A 25395-nucleotide genomic window follows, 5' to 3' on the forward strand; every position below is an offset into this window, starting at 1 on the left:
CCCCATTCCCTCAAGAAAACACACAAGACCACAGAAAAAGTCACAGCAGCCTCTGGGTATATATTTTTTTTCTTTTTTTTTTGGTTGCATTTCATATATTATCCAGTTTCACATTCTCGTAGGATCAGCAATTATAGAGCAACTTATTCTCAAATCTCTTAATACAAGCAAGACAGCCATGGTCAGATAATACTTAAAGCACTTCAATACCAAGCAAGAAGATGCTAAAACAAAAATTGCACAATTTCTTGTTTACTATGCCTGACTGAATCATTGGTACAGAAGACAACCCTTCTTTTTCAAGCTTTTAACTAAACATTAACTTATCTTACAGGATTACAATTTATCTTTAATAATAATAATAATTAATTGCACACAAACACACAAGAAATTCTTTATGATGCATAAATATTTCCTTATTACACATGATACAAAAATACTCGTACTTTTTTTTTTTTTTGTTCGGTATTCCCATAAGGATGGCTGATTATTTGGCAGGACTGGATGCTCTCCAATCAGAAGGATGTGGGAAGGAAAAAAGAAAGAAGAGGTTAGATATTTTACAGCTGTTCTATATATAGAAGTCTGAAGAAGGAAAAAAAATAATATAATAACCCTGACTTTAAAACCAGAGCAGAATGGACGAAAACAGAAACCCAGTGCATTGTACTTTGGAAAAAAAAAAAAAAAAAAAAAAAAAAAAAAAAAAAAAAAAAAAAAAAAAAAAAAAAAAAAAAAAAAAAAAAAAAAAAAAAAAAAAAAATTCAAATTTTTCTGGTTGTCCTGGGGAGGGGAGGGCAGAGGTGGGAGACGGGGTGAGACAAGGACAGTTAGTATTTCTCAAAGCCAAGTCTTCACCAAAGCAAGAGGAAAACCTTGATGGATCAATCTGTTGGGCCAAGACCTGTTGCTAACGGTTACACAAACGCTAGAACAAACAAACTTACACTCACAGACACAAGTTAAGTGTTTTAATTCATGCCAGAAAACATGCAAAACCCATTTTGCCTTTCGATTCCTTCAGCCGAGCTGCCCCCGGGGCAGGGTGAGCCCAGGACCGAGCCCCGGCTGGGTTTCGGTGCAGCCGGGTGGCGAAGCTCGGTCAGGGAGGAGGTCCTGGGGATGGATGGAGGGATGGACAGAGGGATGGAGGCGGCACACCGCCCRTGCTGGGGCCGTGGCAGCTTCACAGTCCAGGGAAGGGATGGCAGCCCCAGGGGCAGCACGGCAGGGCCGGGCACRGTGTCCGCTGGCCGCAAACCAAACCCAGAGGAGTCGGAGCAATCGTCCCTGGCACATCCCTCCGTGGAGAGGYGGGGAGGAGGAACACAAGCCGAGGAGAGACACTGTGGGAGAGGAGCGCCGTCAGTGGGGCCAGCTGCACCCGTGTCCTGAACATCTCCCACAGCCCCCTCCCCATGCCTCGGGGGTCTCCCTGCTCCCCTCACCCCTCCTGGAAACCCAGCCACATYCTTGGGTGGATGTGTGGGGCTGAGCCCAAGCTCCCGTCCTTCCTCCCCACAAGAGTCCGAGCAGCCCGAGGAAGAGCAAGACAAAGACCTGACTCCAAGAGTAAGTAATTACTTACTAACGAACTAACAAAACTGACGAGACTTCCATCCTTGCTGGGTAGCTTCGGAGGGAGGATACCAGCGCATCTGGAAAAGAAAGCCACGGCAGAGGTCCGTGATCCGGGATTATCTTAAGCAGAGTACAAACCGTCAGCGCCTCGAAGCCACGTGCAGAGATGTCTCCAGATGGGAAAGGAGGCTCCAGGGTGAGCCCCAAATGCTGCTTGACAAGTTCCACCCTTGGCRGCAAAGGAGTCCATAAATTAAAACCAGACAACCTCTACAGGACATGCATGGGGGAAGAAGCAGCTCATTCCCCACAGCAGAGGCCCACAGAATTTTTCAAGCCCCAACCCTGCTACCATGAGCAGCTCCAGGCAAACCACTCCACAGCAACAACTTGGTAGASCTGCAAACTAGCAGGGCTTGGAGGCTTCCCTGCAACATCTATTTCTCAGACCAGCTCCTTGCCAAGGAAGGGGCTGGAGAGGGCCCTAACAAGCAAACAAGGGACCAAACACTTTCCACCCCCTCAGGAGACACAATGAGCTGGCATCATCCAGCCCTACAGCCCTCTGGACATCCAGATGATCCCACGTGGTCAGCAGGCCTGGTGTGTCCCCAGCTGAGTGGCATCAACAGCTCTGTGCCTGAGAGCAGTGGGAGACGAGCCCGTGCCACTCGACTGAGTACAGAGCCAGCAGCTGCAGCAGCGGCTGGAGCTTTGCCCCYGACTCTTCCCTCCCTCCCTGCCAGGGGGGAAGCAGGGCCTCAGTACCTGCAGGGCTCTGGGAACCAGCACAACAATGGACTTGGCTCAAAGACGGGGAGAAAAGCAGCAGGAAACCTCCTGGAGCCATTGCCCTTGTCCCGTTTATGCTGGCACAGCTGCTCCCTCACCCAAACAAGCCTGGCAAGATGCTCCTCTCCCAGAGACATGAAGCAAAGTGCCAAAACCTCGGCGCTGCTGCCTGCAGTCCCTCACAGGCACGATGGCTGCGATGCCAGAACAGCAGCCACGTGAGCTCAGGGCATCTCATCCCTCTAGAGGAGAGGCTCCTACAGCAAGAGCTCTGCCAGAAGCTCTGTCCTCACAGGAGCCTCTCATCTCATCAGAACAAGGCCAGTTTGGACAAGACTAGCAGCGACCTGCTCRAGTGGAAGGCRTCCTTGCACATGGTATGAGGGTGGGATGAAATTGCCTCAAGGTTCCCTCCAACTCAAACGATTCTACAGTTCCTCAATGTGCCGGACTCTYGCCAGACACCTTCACAAGGCAAGAGGGTGCCACTGACTCAGCTCCCAGCAGGCCCCATCCCTCGCTCCATGGCACAGCCAGCACATCCACCCCAGTCAGCCCAGCCCAGGGCAATCAAGGCRTGGACATTACCAAGAGCCTCCTCCCCGGTGAGGGGTCCCACAGTGTGCACAGACACCATCCAGGAAGGCTTGGGATGGGCAGCAGCATCACTGACAACTCACAGGGTCACCACAGCAGCTGCCAGAGCAACAACAGGAGTTTCTTGCTCCCTGCAAGCCCTGTCACCCAGAGGGAGATGCTTGCTCAGCAGAGCCACATCTCCTCTGCAGCCATCCTCCCCGGCCAGCATCCCTCCCTCCACACCCCTCCCCTTGACAGCTGGAAGCAGTTTCCTCCCGCCCAACAGCAACAGGAAAATCCCCCTTCATTCACAAGGCTCTGAGTGTGTAACTCCAAGAGCTGCCTCCATCCCACGCAGGCTCGACCGAGCAGCACGGCCACACAATACATGAGCCAGCACAGCCCAGCCTGGTGGCCCTCTCTTCTGTCCTCAGAGCCACCTTCTGGCCCACCTGCAGAGCCTCAGCACCTCCCATTTCAAAAGAATTCCTGGTTTTCTCTTAAAACACGCGCTGTTCGTGGCTCTGGCACTAATAAACCATCACCACCCTCCCTGCCTTCCCTCCTGCAGGTCTCCAGCACTCACACACCAAACCCACCCAGCCTGACCCACTGTGGCCAGCCCTGCATTCAGACGGCTCAGCCTGGAGCCCAGCAGGAGCTCCTGGTACAATCTAAGGCTCTGACACACTGGCAGAGTGAGGCAATGACCTTTCAGCCCATAGAAAGATTAGAGGTTTGATGAGATGAAGCAAGGACTCAGTCGGAGGGATGTTCCTGAAGCCAGCAAAAAGCACTGAAAGCAGCTGATTGGAGGCAGCAGATAGTCAGAACAACACTCTAGGCACCTGCCAAGGCAGTTTTCACATCCCTCAAAATAGTACATCTGTCAAGGAGAAAGCTGAGAGCAAGTGGAGATGTCCAGCACTGGGTGAGGAAAGCAGAGCAGGAGAGGTTTTTACTGGAAGAGACAGAGCTCAGAGAGACAGAGGCATTAGCTCACAGTTGGAAAGGAGTCTGGTCACACCACTGAAACATCTCCTGTTTGCAGGGACAAGGCAACCACTGCAGCCACCTTCAACATCTGTCCCAGAAAACAGCTGGAGAGCAGAAATGTGTGCCTGCCACCTCCCAGAGGCCAGGAACCTCTCCCTTGCTGCAGCACAACACCAGCAGCAGCCTAAAAATCCCAACAAAATGATAAATGGGGTAGAGAAACACCCCATCAGAGCTTCACTSTCCTTGTCACAACCTCCTGTCTCTCCCCTCAGAATCTGAATATACCATCTTCATGGAGAGCATGAGGTCTGCAACCAGCCCCAGCAACTGTCGGAGCTCCATTCCATCTACAGCCTGGATGGCCTCCAGGGAGCAAAGACTCAAATGCAGGCAGGGACAGCAGCTGGTAGGATCCAACCACCACGTCCAAGAGCTGCATCTCACTGCCAGCTGCTGGTGTGCCGAGACCCTCAGCTCCTGAGCCCGGTGAGCCACGGGCACCTCCCAGGCAGCACCTGCGGGTGCAGTCACCGGCTGCGAGCCCAGGGCAGCCCCTGCTGGCAGCCGGCAAGCGCTGCTCTGCTCCAGCCGGACACACAGAGCTGCTTTCCTGTGCATGGAGCCAGCCAGGGCGAGCCACGGTCAGCCACAGTCCCTTCTGATGGCATCCGAGTCCTGTTCACCCACCGCTTAGTGAGGATGGCTGCTCAGGAGCATCCTCTGCTTGGAGGATGTTCAGAGCATCTCCTGCCTGCTTTTCCCTGGCTAGGAGGGAACTGCTGGCTTGGGGCTGCTTGGCCAGTTATGTCACCACAGAGTCACTGGAGTTTAGGAAGATAGCACAACCATGAACACCTTGAAGAGGCCTTCACATCTCTGGGAAGCATGGAGCTTACCCAGAAAAAAATAATCTTGGGAAGTCCCTAGACAACAGCACCAACAAACACACAAGTTATTAGGGACAGAAAATCCATCACTGTCTCCAGCCTCCATCGTAGGGAGGGTCTGTCAGCTCAAGGAAAGAGGGGGTTTGGAGCACTGACCTCTGCTTCCATCAATGGGATCATTCTTAACAACAGTGCAGGAAGTCCCAAGGTCCTTCCAGGCTCTTGYACAACCACATAGCCATGATCCACAACTGGTCCTTCCACCCACCACTCACTTGGAGATGTCTCAGAACCAGAGACCCACCCCTGCCATCTCCTCAAGGGCTCCAGGGGATGCTGTGAGGGAACCTTGAGCAGCCCGAAAGAACGGGCATTTCTGTGYTCTCAGGCCTGGGCCTGGCTGCTCAGAAACACCTACCAGGGTCTCAGGGTTCCACTACCCAACACACCACCTGTGTCTCCAGCCCATGTGCCCATGGTCTGATGAGCCAATCCTGCATCCAGCCCCTGCTTCCCAGGGCATGTCCTGCCCAGAGCACAGTCCTGCCCCACGGGTGCTGCCACAGCTGAAAGCATCTGTTTGCAGAGCTCTGAGAGCACGGATGGCCCTGGCATCCCCTGCTGYCCACTGAGCCTGGCTTAGAGGCACCCCGAAACCAGTGGCTTCTCCTCAAGAGACACAGTGCAGCCCACCTTCCTCCCACCAGCAGGGGATGAACCGGCCTGCCAGGACCAAGGAGAACAAGACAAGCTGTGTCACTTCTCCATGCCTGTGCCAAGCTCTTCTCATCCTCCCAGGAGGTCAGCTCTGCACACCTTCACACCTCAGTTTCCCAAGGGCAAAGGCAGACCTGGCCCTTCATCTTTGGTGGCTTCTTTACCCAACATTACCTCCACAAAGAGAGGAAAAAAGTCTGCTCAGATCCACTGCAGGGAGAACTGAACCAGGACTCATTTCCTTCAGTGCAACATCAACCATCCCCCTRCCAACCAGTCCCAAGCCCTTCCCTCTTCCCAAGCTCCCAGTCTCCTGTGCCACTCCCCTCTCTCCCAGGCTGCTGATTCCCTGTTACAGCCAACACCACCCATGTCCTGCCTGCGATTTCAGGTTGCAAGAGAGAAGCCGAGCTCCAGGTAGGAGCGGGCTCCATTTCCAGTAACTGGAGAGGAAAGAGGTGAGATTAGACCCACGATTAAGGGCAGGGTCTGTCCCGGTATGCAATTCTGGAACAAAGTGACCGGCAAGTGCTGTTGTCTAAGGTGCCCACTAAAATTTAGTCGTGTGCTATCACTACCACGTCACTCACCTCCCCCACCGTGTGCCAGGAGTGAGGTCAAGGTGTATTTCTGGTTGCCCTCTAAGGGTCAAGGCTGGGGAGAAACCAGRTTTCTTTCAGGCCGAGTGGCAGGGTGGTCTCTGCCCCCGCTCAACCGGGCTGCTCCCCTCCCACCGGCGGGGCCTGGCCGAGCCTGGCTCAGCTGGGAGGAGCTGATGTAAGATGGTGCCATGCTGTGTGCGCCATGTCATGTGCTGCCAAGTTGGAGATGTGGGTTAGAAAGAAGGCCTGGCATCTCATTCCCCAGGCTCTGGTGGGTGGGTAGCGTGAGGCCCATGCACTGGGTTGCCAAGGAGATACGGGCTACAGAGATGGGCAGAAGCTTGCAAATCCCATGGTGCACCTTGGAGGAGAGATGGTTACCTTACCAGTCTTTCCAGACGTGGCTGCCATCATGCTTAACACTTCTAGGAATGGAGCTGTAGTACAGCCACTCCACTAGCTGCAATAAGGCATCACTAGGGCGTCCCATCTCCAGGGACAGCTCTGAGCTTCGGGGCTAGCCTGCGCTGGCATCATGGCTGGAGTTCACTAGGGACATCAAAGGAGGGATTTGAGAGAGGGTGGGAGGGAGGGAAGGCAGATGGGACAATCTTAAAGTCAGCAAAGTCCCCGGTGGGGCAGGGTCAGGGCACAGTCACAGCTGCAGCAGCCAGGGGCCTGCCCAGAGTGTCACCGAGGCACAGAGGTGCCGGGAGCAGCAGCCATCAGTCTCGGCTGGGAGCGGCTTACCAGAGTTCCCGAGGCCTGGCCAGCCTCTCAGCACCTCCTGCCCCTCACTGCTCCTGCCAGCCCTCTGGGCAGCTCTTCAGGAGGCCAAGCCAGGCTGCCTCCTCTCCCCCTTGCTGAACTCAGCGCTGCAAGAGGATGAGCCCTTCAGGTTTAAACCTCGTGTGACAAGACCTTGGTTTACCCACAGCCTCCAACTTCTCAGCTKCCTTGAGCTGATCTCCATGGAGCTGCTACAGCTCTGGCCATCCCCATGGGTGCCCTCCAGCCAACACCAGTCTTGGAAGGAAGAACTGTGGCTGTTCTGGGGAATAACCTGCGAGCCCTCTACATGGGTGGGCAAGCCCCTCGCAGTGAGGGCAGAGGGCTCAGCACACCAGCTCTAAGGGCACAGCTTTTAGCCCAGTTTGYGAGCAAAAGTCATCTCCCTACCATGCTCCACCTTCAGCTCTGCAAGAGACAGGGCTCCAGCCCAGAGCTGCCAGCGTRAGTAATGTTTAACCCTGCTAAACTTTATTGGTAACCTATCCTGTGCCAGGACGTGCCCCTGCAGGATCAGCGCCAGCTCAGCACAGCCAGGAGCAGCTGGGACTGCCCGGTGGCCACTTTGSAAAAGAGCTGGGTCCAGCCACGGCCTGGAGGGGCTGCACTGGYTCCCTAGGGCTTGGAGGCCCATCACCACCCACGGACCCCTGGGGCAGGAGCTCTACCTACACAGGGAGCTCCTCGGGTCTTACGGTGAGATCAGAAAACCTCTTTGGAAACCAGCAGCTYACCAGCTGGAGGGCAGGAGCTGAGACCCCAGAGCCTCCTTAATACCCTCTATTCTGCAAGAGGAGAGTTTGCTCCCTAACCATGCACCATAAAGTTTTGGTGTCTARCCCTCACACTCAGGGCTCCTACACAGTCACCAGTGACCATCCTGGAAGAAGCTGCAATCAAGGTTTCACCTCCCTCAGCCACCTCAGACAGGTCAGAGGGTGGGACAATTTTTTCCTGGGACAATTCAACCTTCACCACCATCCTCCACACACAAGGGGCAGGAAGACACCTCTCTCCTGGGCCACTGAGGAGCACACCASAGCCCTGTAGTTGTGGGCACCACCAGTAACTTCTGGCAAACACCAGCAAGCACAACRTTCTCAGTGAAGGACCAGCCCAGCKCTGRAGGTCCTTGGAAGAACAGTGCCTGGTCCTGTCCTGAACCCCAGCATACTTCTCCCTACCCCACAGGAGTTTCAGCCCAACACCAGCTCACCTGTAGAAGGGCAAAAGCAGGAGAGGTCTGCAGGTGTGAAAGGGGCAGGACAGAGCCAGGAGTYGGCGTCCACTCCACATGGCATTTGAAAAGCAAGCTTGGCTTGAAGCTGGGCAGTTACCATCACAAAGCTTGCGGGAAACAAGAGAACRCCCAACAGCCAACACAGCTCACTGCTAGCCAGGACGGCAAGGTGAGAGGACACAGCTCCTSCTCCTCTCCATTTAARTRKGGAAGAGCAGRACTYWACACCCTGCYTGGCAGGGCTGAGAGCAGAGGTTAGGTCCCAAYGCTCAGTCCCACTGCCCCAGTAGCCCATGGCACCACTACAAGAGCAGAGATGGAAGCAGGCAGAGCACAGCTGGCTGGTAACACTGAGCAGGGCAGGGACAGGGGGCTCCAGCTTCTCCTGGACAAGTGCTTCAAGCCAAGCACCTTAATTTGGAACTGCTTCTCTGTTTTGACTTTCCTCTTGCACACCCATGGTTTTATGCACTCTGTGTGGTCTCTGTACTTTAAAGCATCCCAGTGTCAGATCATCCTTACATCCTCGGCTGTCTGCAAGCAAGCACTGGGACACCAGGCAGCTGGTTGCACCAGCACCTGCACTTCCAGAGACTCATGCATGGAATGACCCTCCTCACTAGCTTGTACCCAGGATGGCTAACACCCTGTTCCACCACAGTTCCTCACTCCAGCAAAGCTCTGGTCACTCATCTCTTGCAGGACACCCTCTTCCAACTTTGAAAGGGAGTCACTCTGCCCAAGAAACCCAGCTGTGCTCCTCACTTTAGTGTGGAGCTAAGCCCATTGCTTTCTCTGCAACTTGGAATGATATTTCATAGGTGTGTTACTTGCTGGCAGGGAACGTTTCCTCCCAGCAGTTCCTCAATGTAGTTCTCTGGCCATGGGGAGCAATAGAGCCAGCCAGAAATTGAGCCCTGACTTCCTTCCAACCCCTGCCCCTCACAAGGACGCAGGCTGGACCTGCAGGGTCAGAAATCATCACCCAGCTCTGCCTGCTTCTGGCCGCACAGACCCCTCCCCTGGGCTGGCTCAGGGCTGGCCCCTGCCCTGCGGCCGGGAGCAGGCTCTGCCCAGGGGCCGAGGTGCAGAAGTCGGGGTCAAACCGGCCAAGCGGAGACTGCGGGAACGAGCACCGTGGCGGGGAGAGAGGAGGGCCCGGAGCTGGCACGGGAGGCGGGGAGCGACTCACCTGAGCGTGAAGAGCAGCGGCCGCAGCAGCGGCTGCCGGGTACGTGAAGGCGGCGTGGGGGATGGCCGGGGTCAGCTCCGTGGTGTACAGCGGGTAGGGAGCCCACGCTTCCGGGGACGCTGGGATGAGAGCCGCTCCAGTCAGGTCATCTAGACAGGAGGAGAGACAAGGGGACAGTGCCTCAGCAGCTGTGCCCCAACAGCTCGCTTTGGGAGCAGGCTCCAGACTCCCCACCCCAGGCTTTGCGCTGCCATCTTGGTGAGGTGTAAAATCTGTGTGCACAGCTGCTCCTCTGGCCTCCCAGCCTTRCCAGGAATGTGTTGCATTACAGCCCCAGGTGGGCTTTGGACTGGTCTACACAGGCAGCACAAGGCTGCTGCCACGGGATGCAGGACAGGGGATGGGGGGCTCAGAACCATGTTACAGGTCAGCCACAAGCCYCAGCAGGGCTACCCACCCCACCAGGCTACACAGAGAGTGATGGCACAGGACTCATYCTTTAAGCTTCATAATTAGGGATGCTTTAAAGGATTTACAGTATCACTTGAGCTACCAAACCCTTTCCTGTCTCAACATTCTATGTTGGCCAGCAGCCTTGGCAGAATCGTGTTATTCTCCTATGGCCCCAACACTGTGCCAGTCTCCCTGCCCCAGGCAGATCTCAGGGACAGCAGAGGTGGGTCTGGGTTCCTCTCCACCCTGGCAGCATTCCCAGGGCTGGACACCTCCTAGGTTRGAGCCATGACCTCCAAGCCCCTCCCAGCATACTCACAGGGGTCCCGTGCAATGAAATGTGCGCCCAAGGCAGGGTGGATATTGGTGGGGTTCGGTGTGGCCATCAGCTTRCTCTTGGCCATCTTTGTGTTGGCTTTAGCAAACTCTAACCGCAAGGTCTGGGGGTTCTCAGGGTCGAAGCGGATGCCCTGTCACAGGAGAGAGCACACAAGTCTCAGAGGTGAAGCTCCAGTCCGAGCACAGGCTGTGGCTACTCACGGAGAAAAGCCCAACTGAAGGAACCAAGACCACCCACAGACACGCCCAGATTTTTGTCAMCTCACTGCAACACTTGAGCTCTCACATGCTTTTATTTTTACGTTTAGCTGGCCCAAGACCACTGCTTCCAYCATGAGGTACACAGTTCTGCTCCTTACATGCAGATCACCAACCACTATAGCAGAGATGGCTACCAACACAGGTCAGGAAGGGTCTGTCTCCCTGAGCTGGGATAACCCTGCCTATATTAGAGTTGGAATAGCCCCCATCTGTGTGGGAGYTCCCATCTGTGGTGCCACTACATCTTCTGCCAGCCTGAGCAGAGGCACTACCAGATGTCRCAAAGGCCAAGGCAAGGTCTACAGCACAGCAGAACCACATCTTGCTAACCAGATCCCACCCACACTCRTGCAGGATGGGGATCATTTTGGGCGTCCCTTCCATGTTGACCATCYTCAAGACATTTTCTTGAGTCACAGMGGTTTCCCACACCCTCAGAGGCCCTGGAGTTGTCTTCCAGTGGTCAAAAACTACATGGAGACAGCTTGCATTCATTTGCCCAGGCTGACGTCAGCCTCGAGCAGCTCACCTGCTTCCCTGGTGGGATGCTGCAGCACCRTTTTGCTTCCATAGTGAAGGCCACAGCTGGGAGAGCCTGCCCTTTCCCCACCCTCAGCTCTGGGTCCAGCGAGGTGTGTGCCCCCAGCACCCTCAGCCCCCCAGCTCTTTGGGTACTCACATTCAAGGCGTTCTTTGCTGCTTCAGCGCCAGCCCGGCTGTCGAAGGTCACAAAACCCACCGGCTAAAAGAAACAACACCCATTTCAGTTTGGGCTCTTCCTGYCCTGCCACACCCTCTGCCCCAGACAACCAGCAGAAGAGACCATCCAAAGCTGCGGAGGGKCTGCAAGCAGAGCTTGGGTCATTGGCCCAAATTCCTGCTCTGCATCCGCTCCCACCACATTTTAGCAGTGTCCCCACATGTAGGAATGCCACACTGACAATCCCCAGCATGGGAGTGGGGAAGGCTGATGGTAGCACCAGACTTGAGGCTGAAGCCTCAGGTCTCACCCAGGGCAGCAATGGAGACATTCAGCACATGCTGGGTCAGTAGAACCCAGTGTGTACCTAGTGATGGCCCCAGACTGGTTTAYACAGTGAAATGGGATTTTTCTTCTCTCCCCTCCTGGCATGTCCAGTTTTCTAGCAAAAGCCAAAAACACACAGGCTGGAAGGAGGTACCTGCTTTGAAGTCAGCTTGATCAATGACCCTTCATAACCCTGCAGAAGGAAAGAAAGCGAGTCAGCATCAGCTCCTGAAGAGTCACACTACAACCGAGGCACGACATGACAGCTCCGGGAGTTCCCGTAGCATCAAGCCCTCCATAAGGCAGGGGTGCAGCAGGAGCAGGGACAGGAAAACTTCTTTCCCACCAATGGAGAAGACTGGGGGCAGAGAAAGTATTTTAGCTGTTCCATCCTGGCCCCTTTTGGAAGGAATCCCATTTTCCAACTCTTCATCCAGCTACAAAGACGAGCCCCCTGCCCCCAGCTAGTGCCTAGAGAAAGCAGAGCAGCCCCCTGTGCTAGAGAAAGGCAGACAAGAAAATCCCACATCCCACTTCCCCAGAGACAGCCTGGGTGGTTATCAGAGAAGGATGGATAGTCTGGAGGATGAGGACACATCCTCAGGAAAGGGCTGCTCCAGCTTGGCAGCAGGGATGATCAAGCAGCCTTCATCAAGCTTAGACACAGCACAATTCCAATGGCAGATTCCTGGGGAGGTTTCCCAGTGGAGTAATAGGATCTTGTGCTGCCTTCAGGGTTCCATGTCATCCCTACTTCTTCTGACAGACCTTTGCTGCCAGCTCATGCACAAAAAAGCATCTTTCCCACCAAAATYCATAGCTGAATACCTTCTTACCTTGAATGGTCGGAAGAGAAGGTAGAGCTCTCTGGGTTTGATATCCACAGGAAGGCCACTGACAAACAGCGTCCGTACCTAAGGGAGAGAYRAACCAGCTGTACTGAAAGRAGATGTTTGATGCCAAAGCAGGAGYGCYCAGCACAGCTCGGAGCAGGAGATTAAGTGCAGCAAGAACAGGACACTTAGAACAAAGGTCCACTAACCCTTCCCTGCATTAGAGGAGCATTGCCCATGATAAAACACACCCAACCCTTTGGTCCCTGCTTCAAATGATTGAGTCTTTTACAGAAATTCAGTCCYTGGCATCATGGCCTGGGTTGATCAAAACAGGGACACCAGCCCCAGGTGGGACACAACCTTGATGGCTAAACTAGAAAAGAACACACACTGCCTCAAGAACTAAGTTTGACGTGTCCCAAAGGTCCAGAAGGGACCACAGTACAAACCACAGTTCTCTCCAGCTCTTCCTATGGATCACATTCTAGATCTACTCTCCTTAATCTACCCTGGYACTTTACTTCAGTCGCCAATTTAAAGGCAGCCCTCAATTTCGAGAAACACCTCGCTGTCCCACTCGCAGCTCTTGATTTCTGCAACAGCCCCAGCATATGACTGCAGAAAGACTTTGGGTCTGCCCCAGTTCCTTCCCCAGCACACCTCAGACCCTTCAAAAGTTGCTCCCAAACCCATTCTCAGAGCAGGTGTYCTATTGTGCCCAACCAAGAGCAGCTATGCTGGGCCAAATCCCTTTGGGCCGCTGTTCTTCCCAGGCTGTTCAAGTCTTGGACCAAGTCCAAACTTGTCCATGTCAAAGTGAAAAATACAGTGCCAGGGAAGGATTTCAATAGATAATCCATTAAAATTAAAGATAATAGTTCACTTGAATAACCAGGAAGAAGAAAATGCTGAAGGCTCATGGCCTAGGAGAATTCTGCTCAACAGTCAGACCACCACAAGCACCTTCTCCCTGCACACTGGCTGGCAGACCATTTCCATAGGAAGCAGCATGATGAAGCTACAGAGACTTCCTGTAAATCAGTGTGGAGCTGAAAAGGGAAGTTATGTACAACAGAGGTCATGGAGACACTTGTCATTATTAGCAAAGAGCAGGAGCCCCATGCCAGAATTCATCTCCCGGCCTGCTTCCAGCATGGAGTGACCCAATTACATGTGCAGGGCAGAAGRACTGGGCTCCCACATTTTTGCTTTTACTCAGCCATTTCCCCTTCCTCAAAACCTCTTTTACCACCAAACTCAGCAGCATGCGCTTGCCCTGCTCATGGGCTGGTGACAGACCTGGAAACACAACAGCCTTGCCCCCGTAACTCTTTGGGGGCAGCAAGATCCACACTCCTCCACACAGGGAAGYTTGTCTCTTTTACAGATGACAATTCAGATCCTTGAGCTCCTGTGCTCAGGACAGTCCTGCCAAGGAAGCCAAATGCCCTTCCCAGGGTAAAGCCCCCCAAGGATGGACAGTGATTGTGAACCACCTGGGATGCCTGCTCTCTTGTGTACACTGAGACTAAGGGCTGCCATTGTCCCCCCACAGCGTGCGGAGCCCTTCTCCAGCCCAGCACACCATGAGCAGAACCAGAGCATCCTTCCCATCCCCTCCCCTGAGCACTCAACACGGATGGCTCTACAACACGCTCCTGCTTTGCCCTGCCTTGGAAAGCAGGATGCTAYGCAGAGCACTCCAGAAACACTTTCCAAACCCAGGTTCAGTTTGACAGGCTCCCCAAGCACCCCACCCCTCATCTGATGTTTCAAGGCATGACTCCAAGGCCACCCCATGCCCAGACAGAGGGGACAATGCCCCTGTTTCTTGGCTTGCTGGCTGCCTCAAAGATCTCAGCACACGAGCTCCACAGAGTGCCTGCAGTGCATTCCCAGAAGAGCCATGGCCATCTCTTGCAGGGGAGGACTGCAGTGTGTGGTGGCACACATGTGCCTGAGCCATGTGAAAGCACCGTCCCTTTTCAATATTTCAGGATGCAAGTGCGCTCAGCCCTCAGAATGGATGTTTCTTCCGAGCAGATAGAAATCTGCATCTCTGTTGGGTCTCTAAATGGTCCTGTGATGCGTCTCCYGGTAAGTCCTTGCGACAGGCATGACAGGAAGATGTGTGGTGGCTCAGGGAAGGGGGAGTYGGAGCTGGAGCCCTCACAACAACCTGAATAGAGCAAGGCTGGTGCCCAGGAAAGCTCTTTGTCGGGGTAACAGGCTCACAGGCCCCCATAAGATGCTGCCAAGGACAGAAGCAAGAAACCTGCTCTTGCTGGCCAAAAGCTTCCCTTGGCCTCCAAGTCCTGTTTGTCACCATCCACAGCACTGGAAAGGCATTGGAAAGCCAAGCCACAGCACCTATCAAGGGCTGCATTGCTCCAAAGCCTGGGCAATTCCAAATGCAGCAGCCAACCTCTTCAGAGAGGCTCTCAAGACAAACTAAGGAAGCCCCTGCTCAGAAGAGCTTGTTGGCAGTGACAAGTCCCAGTGGTTGGTTTTACCAGATCCATGCAATTCAGCACATCCATGAGTGACCCAGAGAAGGGTAAGGAAAATGGGAGACCAAGTTATACGGTGAAGGGAGGGTGAGGCAGCTGAGAGATGTGAGCAATATTTTCAAGGGACAAAGTAAGCCAAGCCAGAGGGAGCTTACTTTCAAGACCAGGCACAAAGGAAAGGAAACCTGGGTTACCCCACAGGAGAAAAGCAGGAGGCAGCTCACCAGTCTGAGCCTCYGGTGCACTGTGGGCAACCTTCCACAGCTACCAAAGAGAGGAAACTGTAGATGAGGGCAACAGGGTCTAGACAAGCATCTTCCAGTGGATTAACCAAACTGGGACGCTGCAGTCAGCCTTGAGAGCCCAGCAGAACCACCCAGGGCTGGCAGATCCAGGTATCCAGCCCTTACATTCAACATGCCACAACAGGGTAGCTTCTGCTAAAATATATTTGCCCTTCTTCAACTCCCTGCCACCAAACACCAAATCCAGCCTCCCCACAACGCATCCAGAAAAGGCACAGGACAAAACTCACCAAATYGAACCAACAAAAACACCATCCAAAATATCTATCCAGGGCTGCATCAGGAACTGCCTGGGCCAAACTGCATGTCCAAACATCCAGCAGGAGCACATCTCCAGGAATACCGTGTTTTTCTGCTCATTCTTAGGCTCTGCTGCCAGCCACTCAAGAGGAGGTGCCAGGTGAGAGCAGCCTCATCCCACCCAGGACTGATCCAAACTRGAATTTGAATAGAACAGCCCAGTAGGGTCACACTGCTGCAGGTCCTGCAGAAATTCTCTGCTCCTCATCCCTGCCCCCGCTGGGGATGTCCCCAGCCCAAACACCTGGCAGGGATGGAGGAGAGCCATGGGAAACAGGATGCGTGCCAGGAGGGACCGTCTATATCTTAGAGAGGGAGGATCCCAGCATAGCCTCCCATGCAGCAGCAGGGAGGGACAAGGACAAACCATTTAGCCCTCGAGTTCTCAGTGTTAGTCCTTGCACAGCTGCATCTCCCCAGAGGGACACATGCCTTGTGCCAGCACAGCCACCAAGGCTGCAAGGGAGCCAAGCAGCAGCTCCTGCCGCATGCTCCTGCAGCCTCAGCACGCCAGGAGACCAGCACAGCATCCACAGCTCCTGGCCACAGCTGTTTCAGAAAAAGAGCTCTCAAAAGGGTGTTCTGAGGCGCCCTGCAGCCCAAAAACAGCCAGTTATGTCAGAAGCATCCAATGCAAGGGCACACGTACCCACCCGCTGTGAGGCTGTGGTGATTTGTGTTTTTTTTTTGTTAGAAGACTGATCTGAATCACTCCTATACACCCCTCACCCCAGAGCCAGCAAGGCAAATCCTCCCCTTCAGAAAGACCATCCCTTTAACTACATCACCCACAGCACAACTTGGGCTACTSCAGCCCCCCAAAACTGGCCTGCTCCTGGATCCATGCTTCCAGCACGTAAGCACATGTGGAGCATGTAAGCCTTTACCAGTAGTGGTTCAGAGAAACATGAGCATGGGTACAGCAGGAATGTGCTCTAATGTCTCCCTCACACTGTGCTCTGGACATCCCTCCTCTCCAGGAAGCCACCCCAGCTGCATGCCAGTTTTTCCTAGAACAAAAAAAAAAAAAACTGGCATTCATTTCCCACTAGTTCACACCTTATTCCTATGCCACCAGCCTGTGCCACCCACTGAGGACAGGGATAAGCTCTGCCACAGCATCCCAAAGGCACTCTCCACTCCTGGCACCCACCCTGAGGTGTCAGGAGCTCAGGGACATGTACTACAGCTTTTCCTATGGGAGAGCATCTCCGTGGGGTGCCTTCCTGGCATCCAGGGCCACCAGCGAGGCCACAGGGGCACACAGAGCCCGGGTCCTGGCCACCACGATGCAGCCAGGGCCACTTGACGCGAGGCCGCTGGAATGCAGCGAGCCTGCGGCTGCCCCAGGAGCCGGGACTTATAAGGCACGGGAGCGGAATGGGGCGGCGAGCTCACACAACAGGGCTGCAGGGAGGGGAACATGCATAGTCGGGCAGCGGGGCTGAAAAATGGGACAGGACCCAGCTCTCCGTGTCCCACACGGGCCCTGGGGCTGTAGGGTCCTGCCACTGCAGCACAAAGTCCCAGGAAACACAAGGGAGGGAGAAACTGGGGGAGGGAGAGATGTGCGGTCTGTGAGAGGGATGGGTCAGCAGGAAAGAAGGGCGGCTTCCAAACCACGGAGCAAGAATCCCAAGAGAAGGGGCTGGTAACAGGCTGTTTCACTGTTCCGTGCCTCAGTTTCCCCTCCACTAATGAGCAGGGGGCCTGCGGCCATTGCAGCCCCAGCGGAGCTCTGGCATCCTCGGGCAGGGCTGCACCGAGCCCTGGCAAAGRATCAGGCCAGGGTGGCTCCAACCAGGAATGCCCAGGCAGGCACAGAGCTTCCCACTCACTGGAAAGATGTTCACCCAYCCCCAGAGGGAAAAGAGGGCCTTGAACCTCCCCCAGCACTTGAAGCAGGGGCGGCTTTAGGCATTGCCCTCCAAAAACAGCCTTTTGCACCAAAGACACCCAAGGACCAGCAACTCGCTCACCCACAGGGAGGAAGGCTGACCACAAGCCAGCCCAAGTGCACCAGCATTCTGTCCCTGAGGCTTGGGTGTTTCACCCTGCTCCCAGCCAAAGCAGCCCCTCCCCAGCACTGCTCTTCCCCGGCATCAGGCAGGGGATGTCAACTGGGCTCAGCCACCGCTGTGGTCAGGGGAGGAAGACACTGCAACAACAGGGAAGCAAAGAGAGGCAGCAGCCCCACTCTGGGGGAGCAGGAAGCACATGGGAGCTGATAAGTCCAGGCACAAGAMGACAGCACCAAGAATAGCCCTTGGCCCTGGCAGAGGAAGCATTGCTGGTGTGGCTGTGCCACGGGCACTTCCTCCTGCCATCAAGTCCTGTCACCGGTGTCTCTGCAGCATCTCGTGGAAAGGATGGGTTTGGACCACAACAGGGGCTCAAAGCTGATGAAACGTTGGGGAAGGACAGCCCCACAATTCCCAAGAGATTACCGTCCAACAGAGCAGCTGCTCAGCCCAGGGAGGTGCTAGCTAAGCACTTCAGGATGCCGTCATCACCTCTCACCTTGCCCAGAGGTCCCCTAAGCCAGAGGAGAAAGGCACAAGTGCCACAGCCAACGTGCTGAAGGACACTCACATCCACACTGGTCCTACCCAGCCACCCCACTAAGCCCTGGGCTCCAGAGACCCTCACTTGCCACCCTCTGATGTTGGGGASCTGCAGACAACTGTCACCATTGTCTGGAGCCATGGACTTTGCCTGCTATGGACCAGCTCTTCCTGCCCACACCCAGGCACCTGTTCTGGCAGGAGACAGTGGTGAAATGAGGTTCTCCCCAGGGCAGAGGCTGGCAGGGGACATAGGTCTGGAAGCAGGGCCCTCACAAGGAATGTTCTCACYTCAGATCTTTCAGTGAGTACATCTCTATCTGCTTCACCCCACCACACAACAATTCCTGGGCACTTTTCAGTGCTGTGCCTCCCAGGACACATGCACAGACAGAGGAATCCCTCCTCAAATCAACCCAGTTCAGGGCAGCACGCCAGTGGCCATGCCTCAGCCTCGTGTAGCATGTCAGGTACCTCCACAGCCCAACAAGCAAGYATTTCACAAAAGCCAGGTGATGGAGAGCTGAAAGCTCACAGCAGATCTCCACTGTGGACAGCAGGAGGGTCACCCCAACACAGGGACACTGAGAGATGACAAGCACCCATAGGACTAAGACAATATCGCATCAGTCTGGCTCTCGGCAAGACAGGGCCACCAGGCAGCAGGGAAGGGCTGTGCTACCAAAACACAGACCAAAAGTGCCAACTCTGACCCACAACATGCCCTCCGGCTGCTGTCTCCCAATCCATAGCTCATGCTGCATTTCAGGCCATTGCTACCTTCAGGCAATTTCAGGCAGGCAACCTGCAGCAGTTACATGTTGAGGAAGACATTGGCCTCCTGCCTGTGGAAGCAGATGGGAAAGACACACATCCCCAGGCCAACAGCATTCGACCCACGGACACATTCCAAGACTGACCCCACARCAATGCAAGTACCTGTCACTACCTCCTGCAGCATAGGATGGAAGGMACCACCCCAGACTGGGAGATCAAACATCTCCACAGCCTCTCCTGGGCTGTGCAGCAGGGCTAGAGAGCCTCCACACAGGTAAGATCACCAACTGGGTCCTCAGGTTTGCAGCCACCCCAGCACACCATAATCCCGTAGGGCAGTCCAAGCCTGCAGCACCCACTTCTGCTATGCCAAGGACAGGGTCACCTGGTGCCACTGCTTCCTCCTCATCAGATGTGCTGGGCTGGCTCAGGATCACATCTCAGCACGGGCCAGGTTCAGCAGCGCCAGTGCCGGGGCTGTGTCCCACTGCCCTGACCCTCACCAGGTCCAGCTTCACAGGGCTAGGCACACAGGAGGAACTTGGTTTCCACCATCCCACATGGTGCAGGAAGATTCTGAGTATTGTARTGAGGTCTGACCAGCTCAGTTCCACACTCATGCCATGGTGAAGCTTCAAGCTGAAGCCTTTATTTCCAGCAGAGCTCTGGAACAGCAGCAGTATTGCTCATTACTCCCTGCTCCAAGCAGCAAAGTCTCCATGACTTGGCATGGCCAAGACCAGCAAACTCAAGGGAACTTTTCGCCCCACAACCTTCCACATCAGTTCCAGCAAGAGTCACTCTTGAATTCCCACAGTGCCAGATCCTCAAATAGAGCTATAAGGAAGGACTGCAAAGCCTGAACTACTCTCAGCTACCTCCCAGACATCTCCTTTCTATTTTGGTGAAGGAAAAGCAGAGACCTGGCAAGGGAACCTTTAGGTTTGGCCCTTCCTAACTTCCACAGGCACAATCAAAATCCCCTTAATTCTGAGGCTAAGTAAAGAAAGGTCTGCTCAGATTAGCCAAGAAGGAAGACTCGTTTCTGAAGCTGGGTCTCATTTAATAGACCAGGCGGATGGAGGAAGAAGTTACCCCCTCATGGGGACTAGCTGGGATGTTGATGCTCAGACTCGTGTCTAAGAAACTTAGATTTAAAAGAGCAAGAAAGGAGAAGGAAGCTCCTTCAGAGGGTATTCAAGGCACCAAGACACGAGGAGATAAAGTGGAGATTCCCACATCCCTCCTTCTGCCAGAGCAACTTAGTGCTCAACTCAAGCCCGAGAGGATGTCTGGGAACACACCAGTTCCCAGAACCTCGGTGTGCRTGGTGACTCTGGGGTGTCTGCTCAGCCAACAATCTGTCACTGACAGAAAGCTGTATCTAACACTTAGGGGACTTTTAGGATGCATGAAAACAGCTCTGAGGCACCATCCTGCTTCAGCCAGGCCAAGTGCAAGAGGATTAGCGAGTGGTGACTGTCACTACCATGGCTTCAGGTTCTTCATTGTGAAGAGCAGCATTAGAGGAGACATTTGACTCCAGAACTCACTCCAAACCTTATTTGTTTGCAGCCAGCGAGCTGGAATCCACACATGCACAAGGTATCTAGGTCCACTCAAGCAGAGATTACAGAAGTCAAGAGATGCCTGGCACCAGTCCATGAAGCRCTACAGACATGCAGCACGTAACRCAGCCTGATCACCAGYAGCATTCCCAGGCAGTTCTGRCAGCTCTGGAGGGCAGCAGCTAGAAAAAGGGATGAAGGACTTGCTCCTGAGGAGGCTGTCTGGAAGACAAGAGCCTTCTGTCTCCCCAGCATGGAGTTTTTCTAAACCACAGCCTTCTGTGGGCCAACAGGGAAGATCACAGATTTACAGAATGGTTTGGGTTAAAGGGGACCCTAAAGCTCATCTCATTCCAYCCCCTGCCATGGKCAGGGACATCTTCMACTAGRCCAAGTTGCTCCAAGCCCYGTCCAACCTGGCYTCGGACACTTCCAGGGATCCAGGGGCAGCCACAGCTGCTCTGGGCACCCTGTGCCAGGGYCTCACCCCACCACATGGAAGGAYTTCTTCCTAAGATGATTCTCTCTGAGAGAATCCAGAAAGCCTACCCAGCACAATTTCACATTTAATGCTTTCCACCTTCAGCAGTCCCAGATGTCCAAGCTCTCCTTCGAGAGCAGCAGCCACCACCCATGGAGCTACAAACAGCCCAAGAGGACACATGGGATAAGCACAGACTTCAACTGCCTGGTTTGGGCATCTACACAGCCAGCTCCAGATTTCTCCCACTACCCATGCACCTAAAACTTCCCAGTGACTTCCTGGGAAAGCAATGATGAATTTCAAGAGTAGAACCAACATGTCTGCATMAGGCACTCCAGAGAACAGGGGAACACACGGGGTTTCATCGCAATACTGCCATRGCCACAACACACAGTGTCCACGGGAAGCACAAAAGCTCCTCCAGCTGCCAGAAAAAGCTCTGCCCGCCACAGGGGTGGGAGTGCAGCACCTAGGCAGCCACCCGTCCCACACCACCCCTCGGGACTGCCAGGACAGATGCTGTCACGCAGATTGGTGGCTGCCTGGAAAATTACACAGAAGATAGCAGCAAGTGGGGAGGGATCGCGTTTGGGGAGGTGTCTGGTGAGGAACAGCAGGGACTGACATTAGGCCCTGTTTGTTTAACATTCCCGTTAACGACCTCGAGAGGCATTCCTGTCCTCCGCATGTCACCGGCCAGGAAGCGGCTGCAAGATCCAGGGGCTCGCAGATAAGATAAAGGGAAAGGCTGAATTTGGGAGCTTCGCCCCACTGTATCTGGGGCACACAGCACCCTTCTGTGAACGCTCGGGAGGCAGTGAAGGAGGCGCACGGCAGGGGGGATGGAGGAGTGTCTGCAGTGTGGGAAAATATTCCAGCACACCCTCCTGCATATGTTGGGACTGAAGGACTCTACTTGGCACTGAACGTATTTATCACTCTGTACCAAGGGGAACTCTGGGCAAGAATTTGGGCCCCCAGACCATGCTGGGATCCTAAACACAAGGTCACTCCTTATGCCTCCATTAGCTTCTGCACTGAGGAATAGCTCCTGGTCAGCCAGAGGAGATACTGGAAAAACAAGCGTTCGGGGCAGGCTCAGAGGAGCCACCATGGAGCCCAAACTGTGCTCACCATCCACAGTGTTATTTCTGGTGGAACAGGACTTTCCAACAACAGTCCCGTCTGGGACCAGGACAGTAACCCCCACCAGTCCCAGCCTAAGCAGGGTGGTAGGTCCTTTGCTGCGGCCCTGGGGGCAGGGTGACTGACATACCCAGCAAGGCCACAGGCCATCCAACAGAGTGGACAGACCGTCCCCCCTCCTGCACACTCCTAGAGGCTGCACAGCAGAGAGCAGGAGTCACTTCCGTCCAAGCCCTGTCCATTCCCCAGGRATGCAGTCTTTAACTCAGTTTTCAGCCATCAAGCTCCACTCCCGGAAGGCCAGCCTCTCCAGAGGGTGAGAATTTCCAGGTTCCTGAAATGCTCCAGCACCCACTTTACCAAACAATCACCCAGCAGTGGGGAACAGACCAGCTCTGCCCCAGCACCAAGAGCTCACCCGACCACCAACTGAGGCACCAGCCCAACTGGAGCAACACCACTGGGATAGGATGCGCCAAGTGGCATCGACCTCAGGGAGCTTTGCAGGCCAGTGAATAATTGGATCAAGGAGCCGCATTGAGTCTTCTGCGCACGCGTGCACAGCCCAAGAAACCCCCGGGTACCAAACCTCCCTCCAGCGGGAGTGGCACAGGGCTCCAGGTGCTCCGAGCCTCAGCCCACCCACCCCAGTGCCACCCAGTGAGGCTGGGACATCCCACCAGCATCATCACATCCACATCCCATTGCATTATCGCATCACCTGTGCCCTGCTCCACGCCGGGGACACAATCGTTACAGCCGCCGCCTGCTAATCCATTCCACCCCATTACTCGGGTCCCCCTTGCCGGGCTGGAGGCCCAGGGGACACCAGGGCCCCAAGTCAGCTGGCCACGGGGCTCGCACAGCCCCGCTGGGTGGTGGAGCAAGCCAGGCGCCATGTTGCGGCGGCGCGAGCGCACGGAGGACAGCGAGGGGAGGGGATTGAGCACCTCCCCGGTCCTGAGGGCCAGGCACAGAGGACTGCAGCAAAACGTTTCCAAGGCTGGGCATTTTCCAGAGCCCTCTCCAAGATGGAGGGCAGCTAGTGACCCACTATGCCAATTGCCGCTCAAGGGGTGCACTGATGACATCGGCCAATGGCTCCGACAGCCAAAGTGCAAATGTGGAGGGCTGCAAGCTCAGCTCTGGCAYGTGGCTACAGACAACCGACCCTTACTAGCCTTCCCAGCCCTGAGTCCAGCAGCATCCAGGTTCTGGCTTGCAATGGCACCCGGGTGAGGAGAACTGCCGGCAGGGCAGCTCACAGCCCTCCAGCCCCAGCCAGGGTGCCAGCACACAGGGAGCAGGGCAGGGGCTCCTCCACTATTGTTCAAGTGGAGGAGCCCACACGGGCAGAACACACGGGCACAGCGGTGCTGGATCCAGGAGCCCCGCATCTGCGGGGACTTGGCGACAGGACACCATGCCCACGGGAGTGGCCAGYCCCCTGCCCCGCAGGGCCACAGGGACCGTGGGCTAAGCAGGAAACGCGCGCTGCCTGGCTCCAGCCCCTCCTCGGGACGGCCCGGGCACTCCAGCGCCGGCTCCCGACACCTCCGCACTCCGGCTCCCGCAGCACCGCCCCAGCTTCCCAGCCCGTGGCAGCCCAGGCATCCAGGCTCCGGTTCCCCGACGACCCGGGGGGTCAGCCCCGACGCCGGGTCCTCTATTCCCCGAACAAGGCGCTGCGCTCTTTCCCGGAGCTTCTCCGACGCCCCCGTGCCGCCTCCGCGGTCCCCGACGCCGCTGTGCTCCAACTCCAATGCCCCAGCCCCGGTTCCCCGACGCCGCCGCGCTCCATCCGCCGTTCCCGGACACCCCGGTGCTCCATCCCGGCCGCCCCGTCCCAGGTCCGCCGTCGCTCCCGGTTCGCCGCCGCCGTCGCGACCCAGCCCCAGCCCGGTCCGCCCACCCTGTCCTCGGTCCCCAGCCATGCCGGTGTCCCAGTGCCGGCGCCGCTCCCAGTTCCCCGCCGCACCAGTGCCCCATCTCCGACCCCCAGCCCGGCACTCACCTCCTCCTCGACGGTGCCGCCGCCGTTGGTGTGCTCGGTGTCCTTGTTGAGGTTGCTCATGGTGGGGTGCCGGTGCGGGGGGTGGTACCGGCTGCTCCGGAGCTCCGCGGGGCCGAGCCGGGGTGCCGGGGCCGGTGCGGTGCCGGTGCGCGGGGGCGGTGCGGGGCGGTGCGGGGCGGTGCGGCGCTGCCCTCCCGGCTCACATACGGCGTCCCGGGACGGCGCCGCTGTTAAGGGCCAGGCTGGGCCGGGCCGGGCGGAGCGGGGCCGAGCGGAGCGCAACGAGCCGCAGCTGCGGGGCCGACGCGCCCCAGCCCCAGCCGCCGCTCCCGGTGCCGCCGCCGCCGCCGCGCACCGAGCAGCGGGGCCGGGACCCGCCCGCCTACCCCGCCCGGGGCCGCCCCCGGCCGCTGCCGCCGCCAATCCTGGCCCGGCACGGCCCCCCGGGACCGTGGGGAGGTTTTTTTTGTTGTTGGGCTCGAGTTATTTTAATTATTTTTTTCCCCTCCTTTCCACGAAAAACTTTGTCAACTTTGATGAACTTTCGGGTTTCGACTTTCTTAAAGGGCCCGTCGGACTCTGAGCCCGCGGTAGGGGCCGGGTGGTTCCCTCCGCCCATCTCCGGGGCGGGGAGACGTGGCTCAGGCCCACGGGGGTCCGAGGGCACCGGGACGGCACCTTTGTGACCCCCGAAGAGAGCCTCGAGCCCCAAGAACAGGAGCCCTGAGAGCTCACGATGGGGATCCTGTAAGTCCAGACGGCGGYCCTGAACCTCAGGAGAGCAGCTCCAAATCTGTCCCGACAGCAGCCCTCGGTCCCCTGGGGACAACAGCCTGGTTCCTGCTGCCAGGGCAGCCCCACATCCATCCTCACGGATATCAATGTGYACCCGGTGCAGATCCCTGTTCTTGGGCCTGGGAGGAGCAGCAGGATTGAGGCAGAGAATCGGGCAATCAGTCCCAGAGTGGTTTGGATGGGAAGGGACCTTTCAGCTCCTCTCATTCCACCCCCTGCCATGGGCAGGGATCTTCCACTATCCCAAGTGGTGCTCCACACCTTGTCCAACCTGGCCTTGGACATTTCWAGGGATGAGACAGCCACAGCTTTTCTGGGCAAGCTGAGCCAGGGCCTCACCACCCTTATTGTCCATCTCCTTTCCTTTCTCCCTGCCCATACGGGTGCCCAATCGGCCATATCCTGTTGGATAACATGAGCAGAAAATTGAATACATTGCCTATTCCCGCACACTGCATCCCACAGCTTGGAGGCAAAGGTGTAATACCCCAAGAGCTAGGGTCAACCTGCTGAGTGGGAGTTGTCCAGGGATCTGAGCCCCATTATCTCAACCAGCGTTTCTTGTGCCCAATCCTTGCTGCTTCCCCAGCACCAAGGTCAGGTCAAAGACGGGAAACATCAGCCCTGCCCTGCCCTGG

At 55.9% G+C, this 25395-nt stretch overlaps 1 protein-coding gene across 1 annotated transcript; it reads right to left on the minus strand.

Annotated features, from left to right (window-relative positions):
• Nucleotides 1-51: 51 nt before the first annotated feature.
• On the minus strand, nt 52-24249 carry RBPMS2 (RNA binding protein, mRNA processing factor 2). Its single transcript, XM_057380525.1, has 8 exons — nt 23963-24249; nt 12295-12372; nt 11613-11651; nt 11111-11173; nt 10151-10301; nt 9379-9527; nt 1589-1658; nt 52-1346 (listed from the first exon to the last, which is right to left on the minus strand). The coding sequence occupies exons 1-7, from the start codon at nt 24020-24022 to the stop codon at nt 1596-1598; spliced, it is 603 nt and encodes a 200-aa protein (XP_057236508.1). The 5' UTR covers nt 24023-24249; the 3' UTR covers nt 52-1346; nt 1589-1595.
• Nucleotides 24250-25395: the final 1146 nt, after the last annotated feature.

The sequence above is a fragment of the Malurus melanocephalus genome, unplaced genomic scaffold, assembly GCF_030028575.1.
Source record: "Malurus melanocephalus ecotype Western Australia unplaced genomic scaffold, MMel_1.1 scaffold_457, whole genome shotgun sequence".
NCBI classification, from domain to species: domain Eukaryota; kingdom Metazoa; phylum Chordata; class Aves; order Passeriformes; family Maluridae; genus Malurus; species Malurus melanocephalus.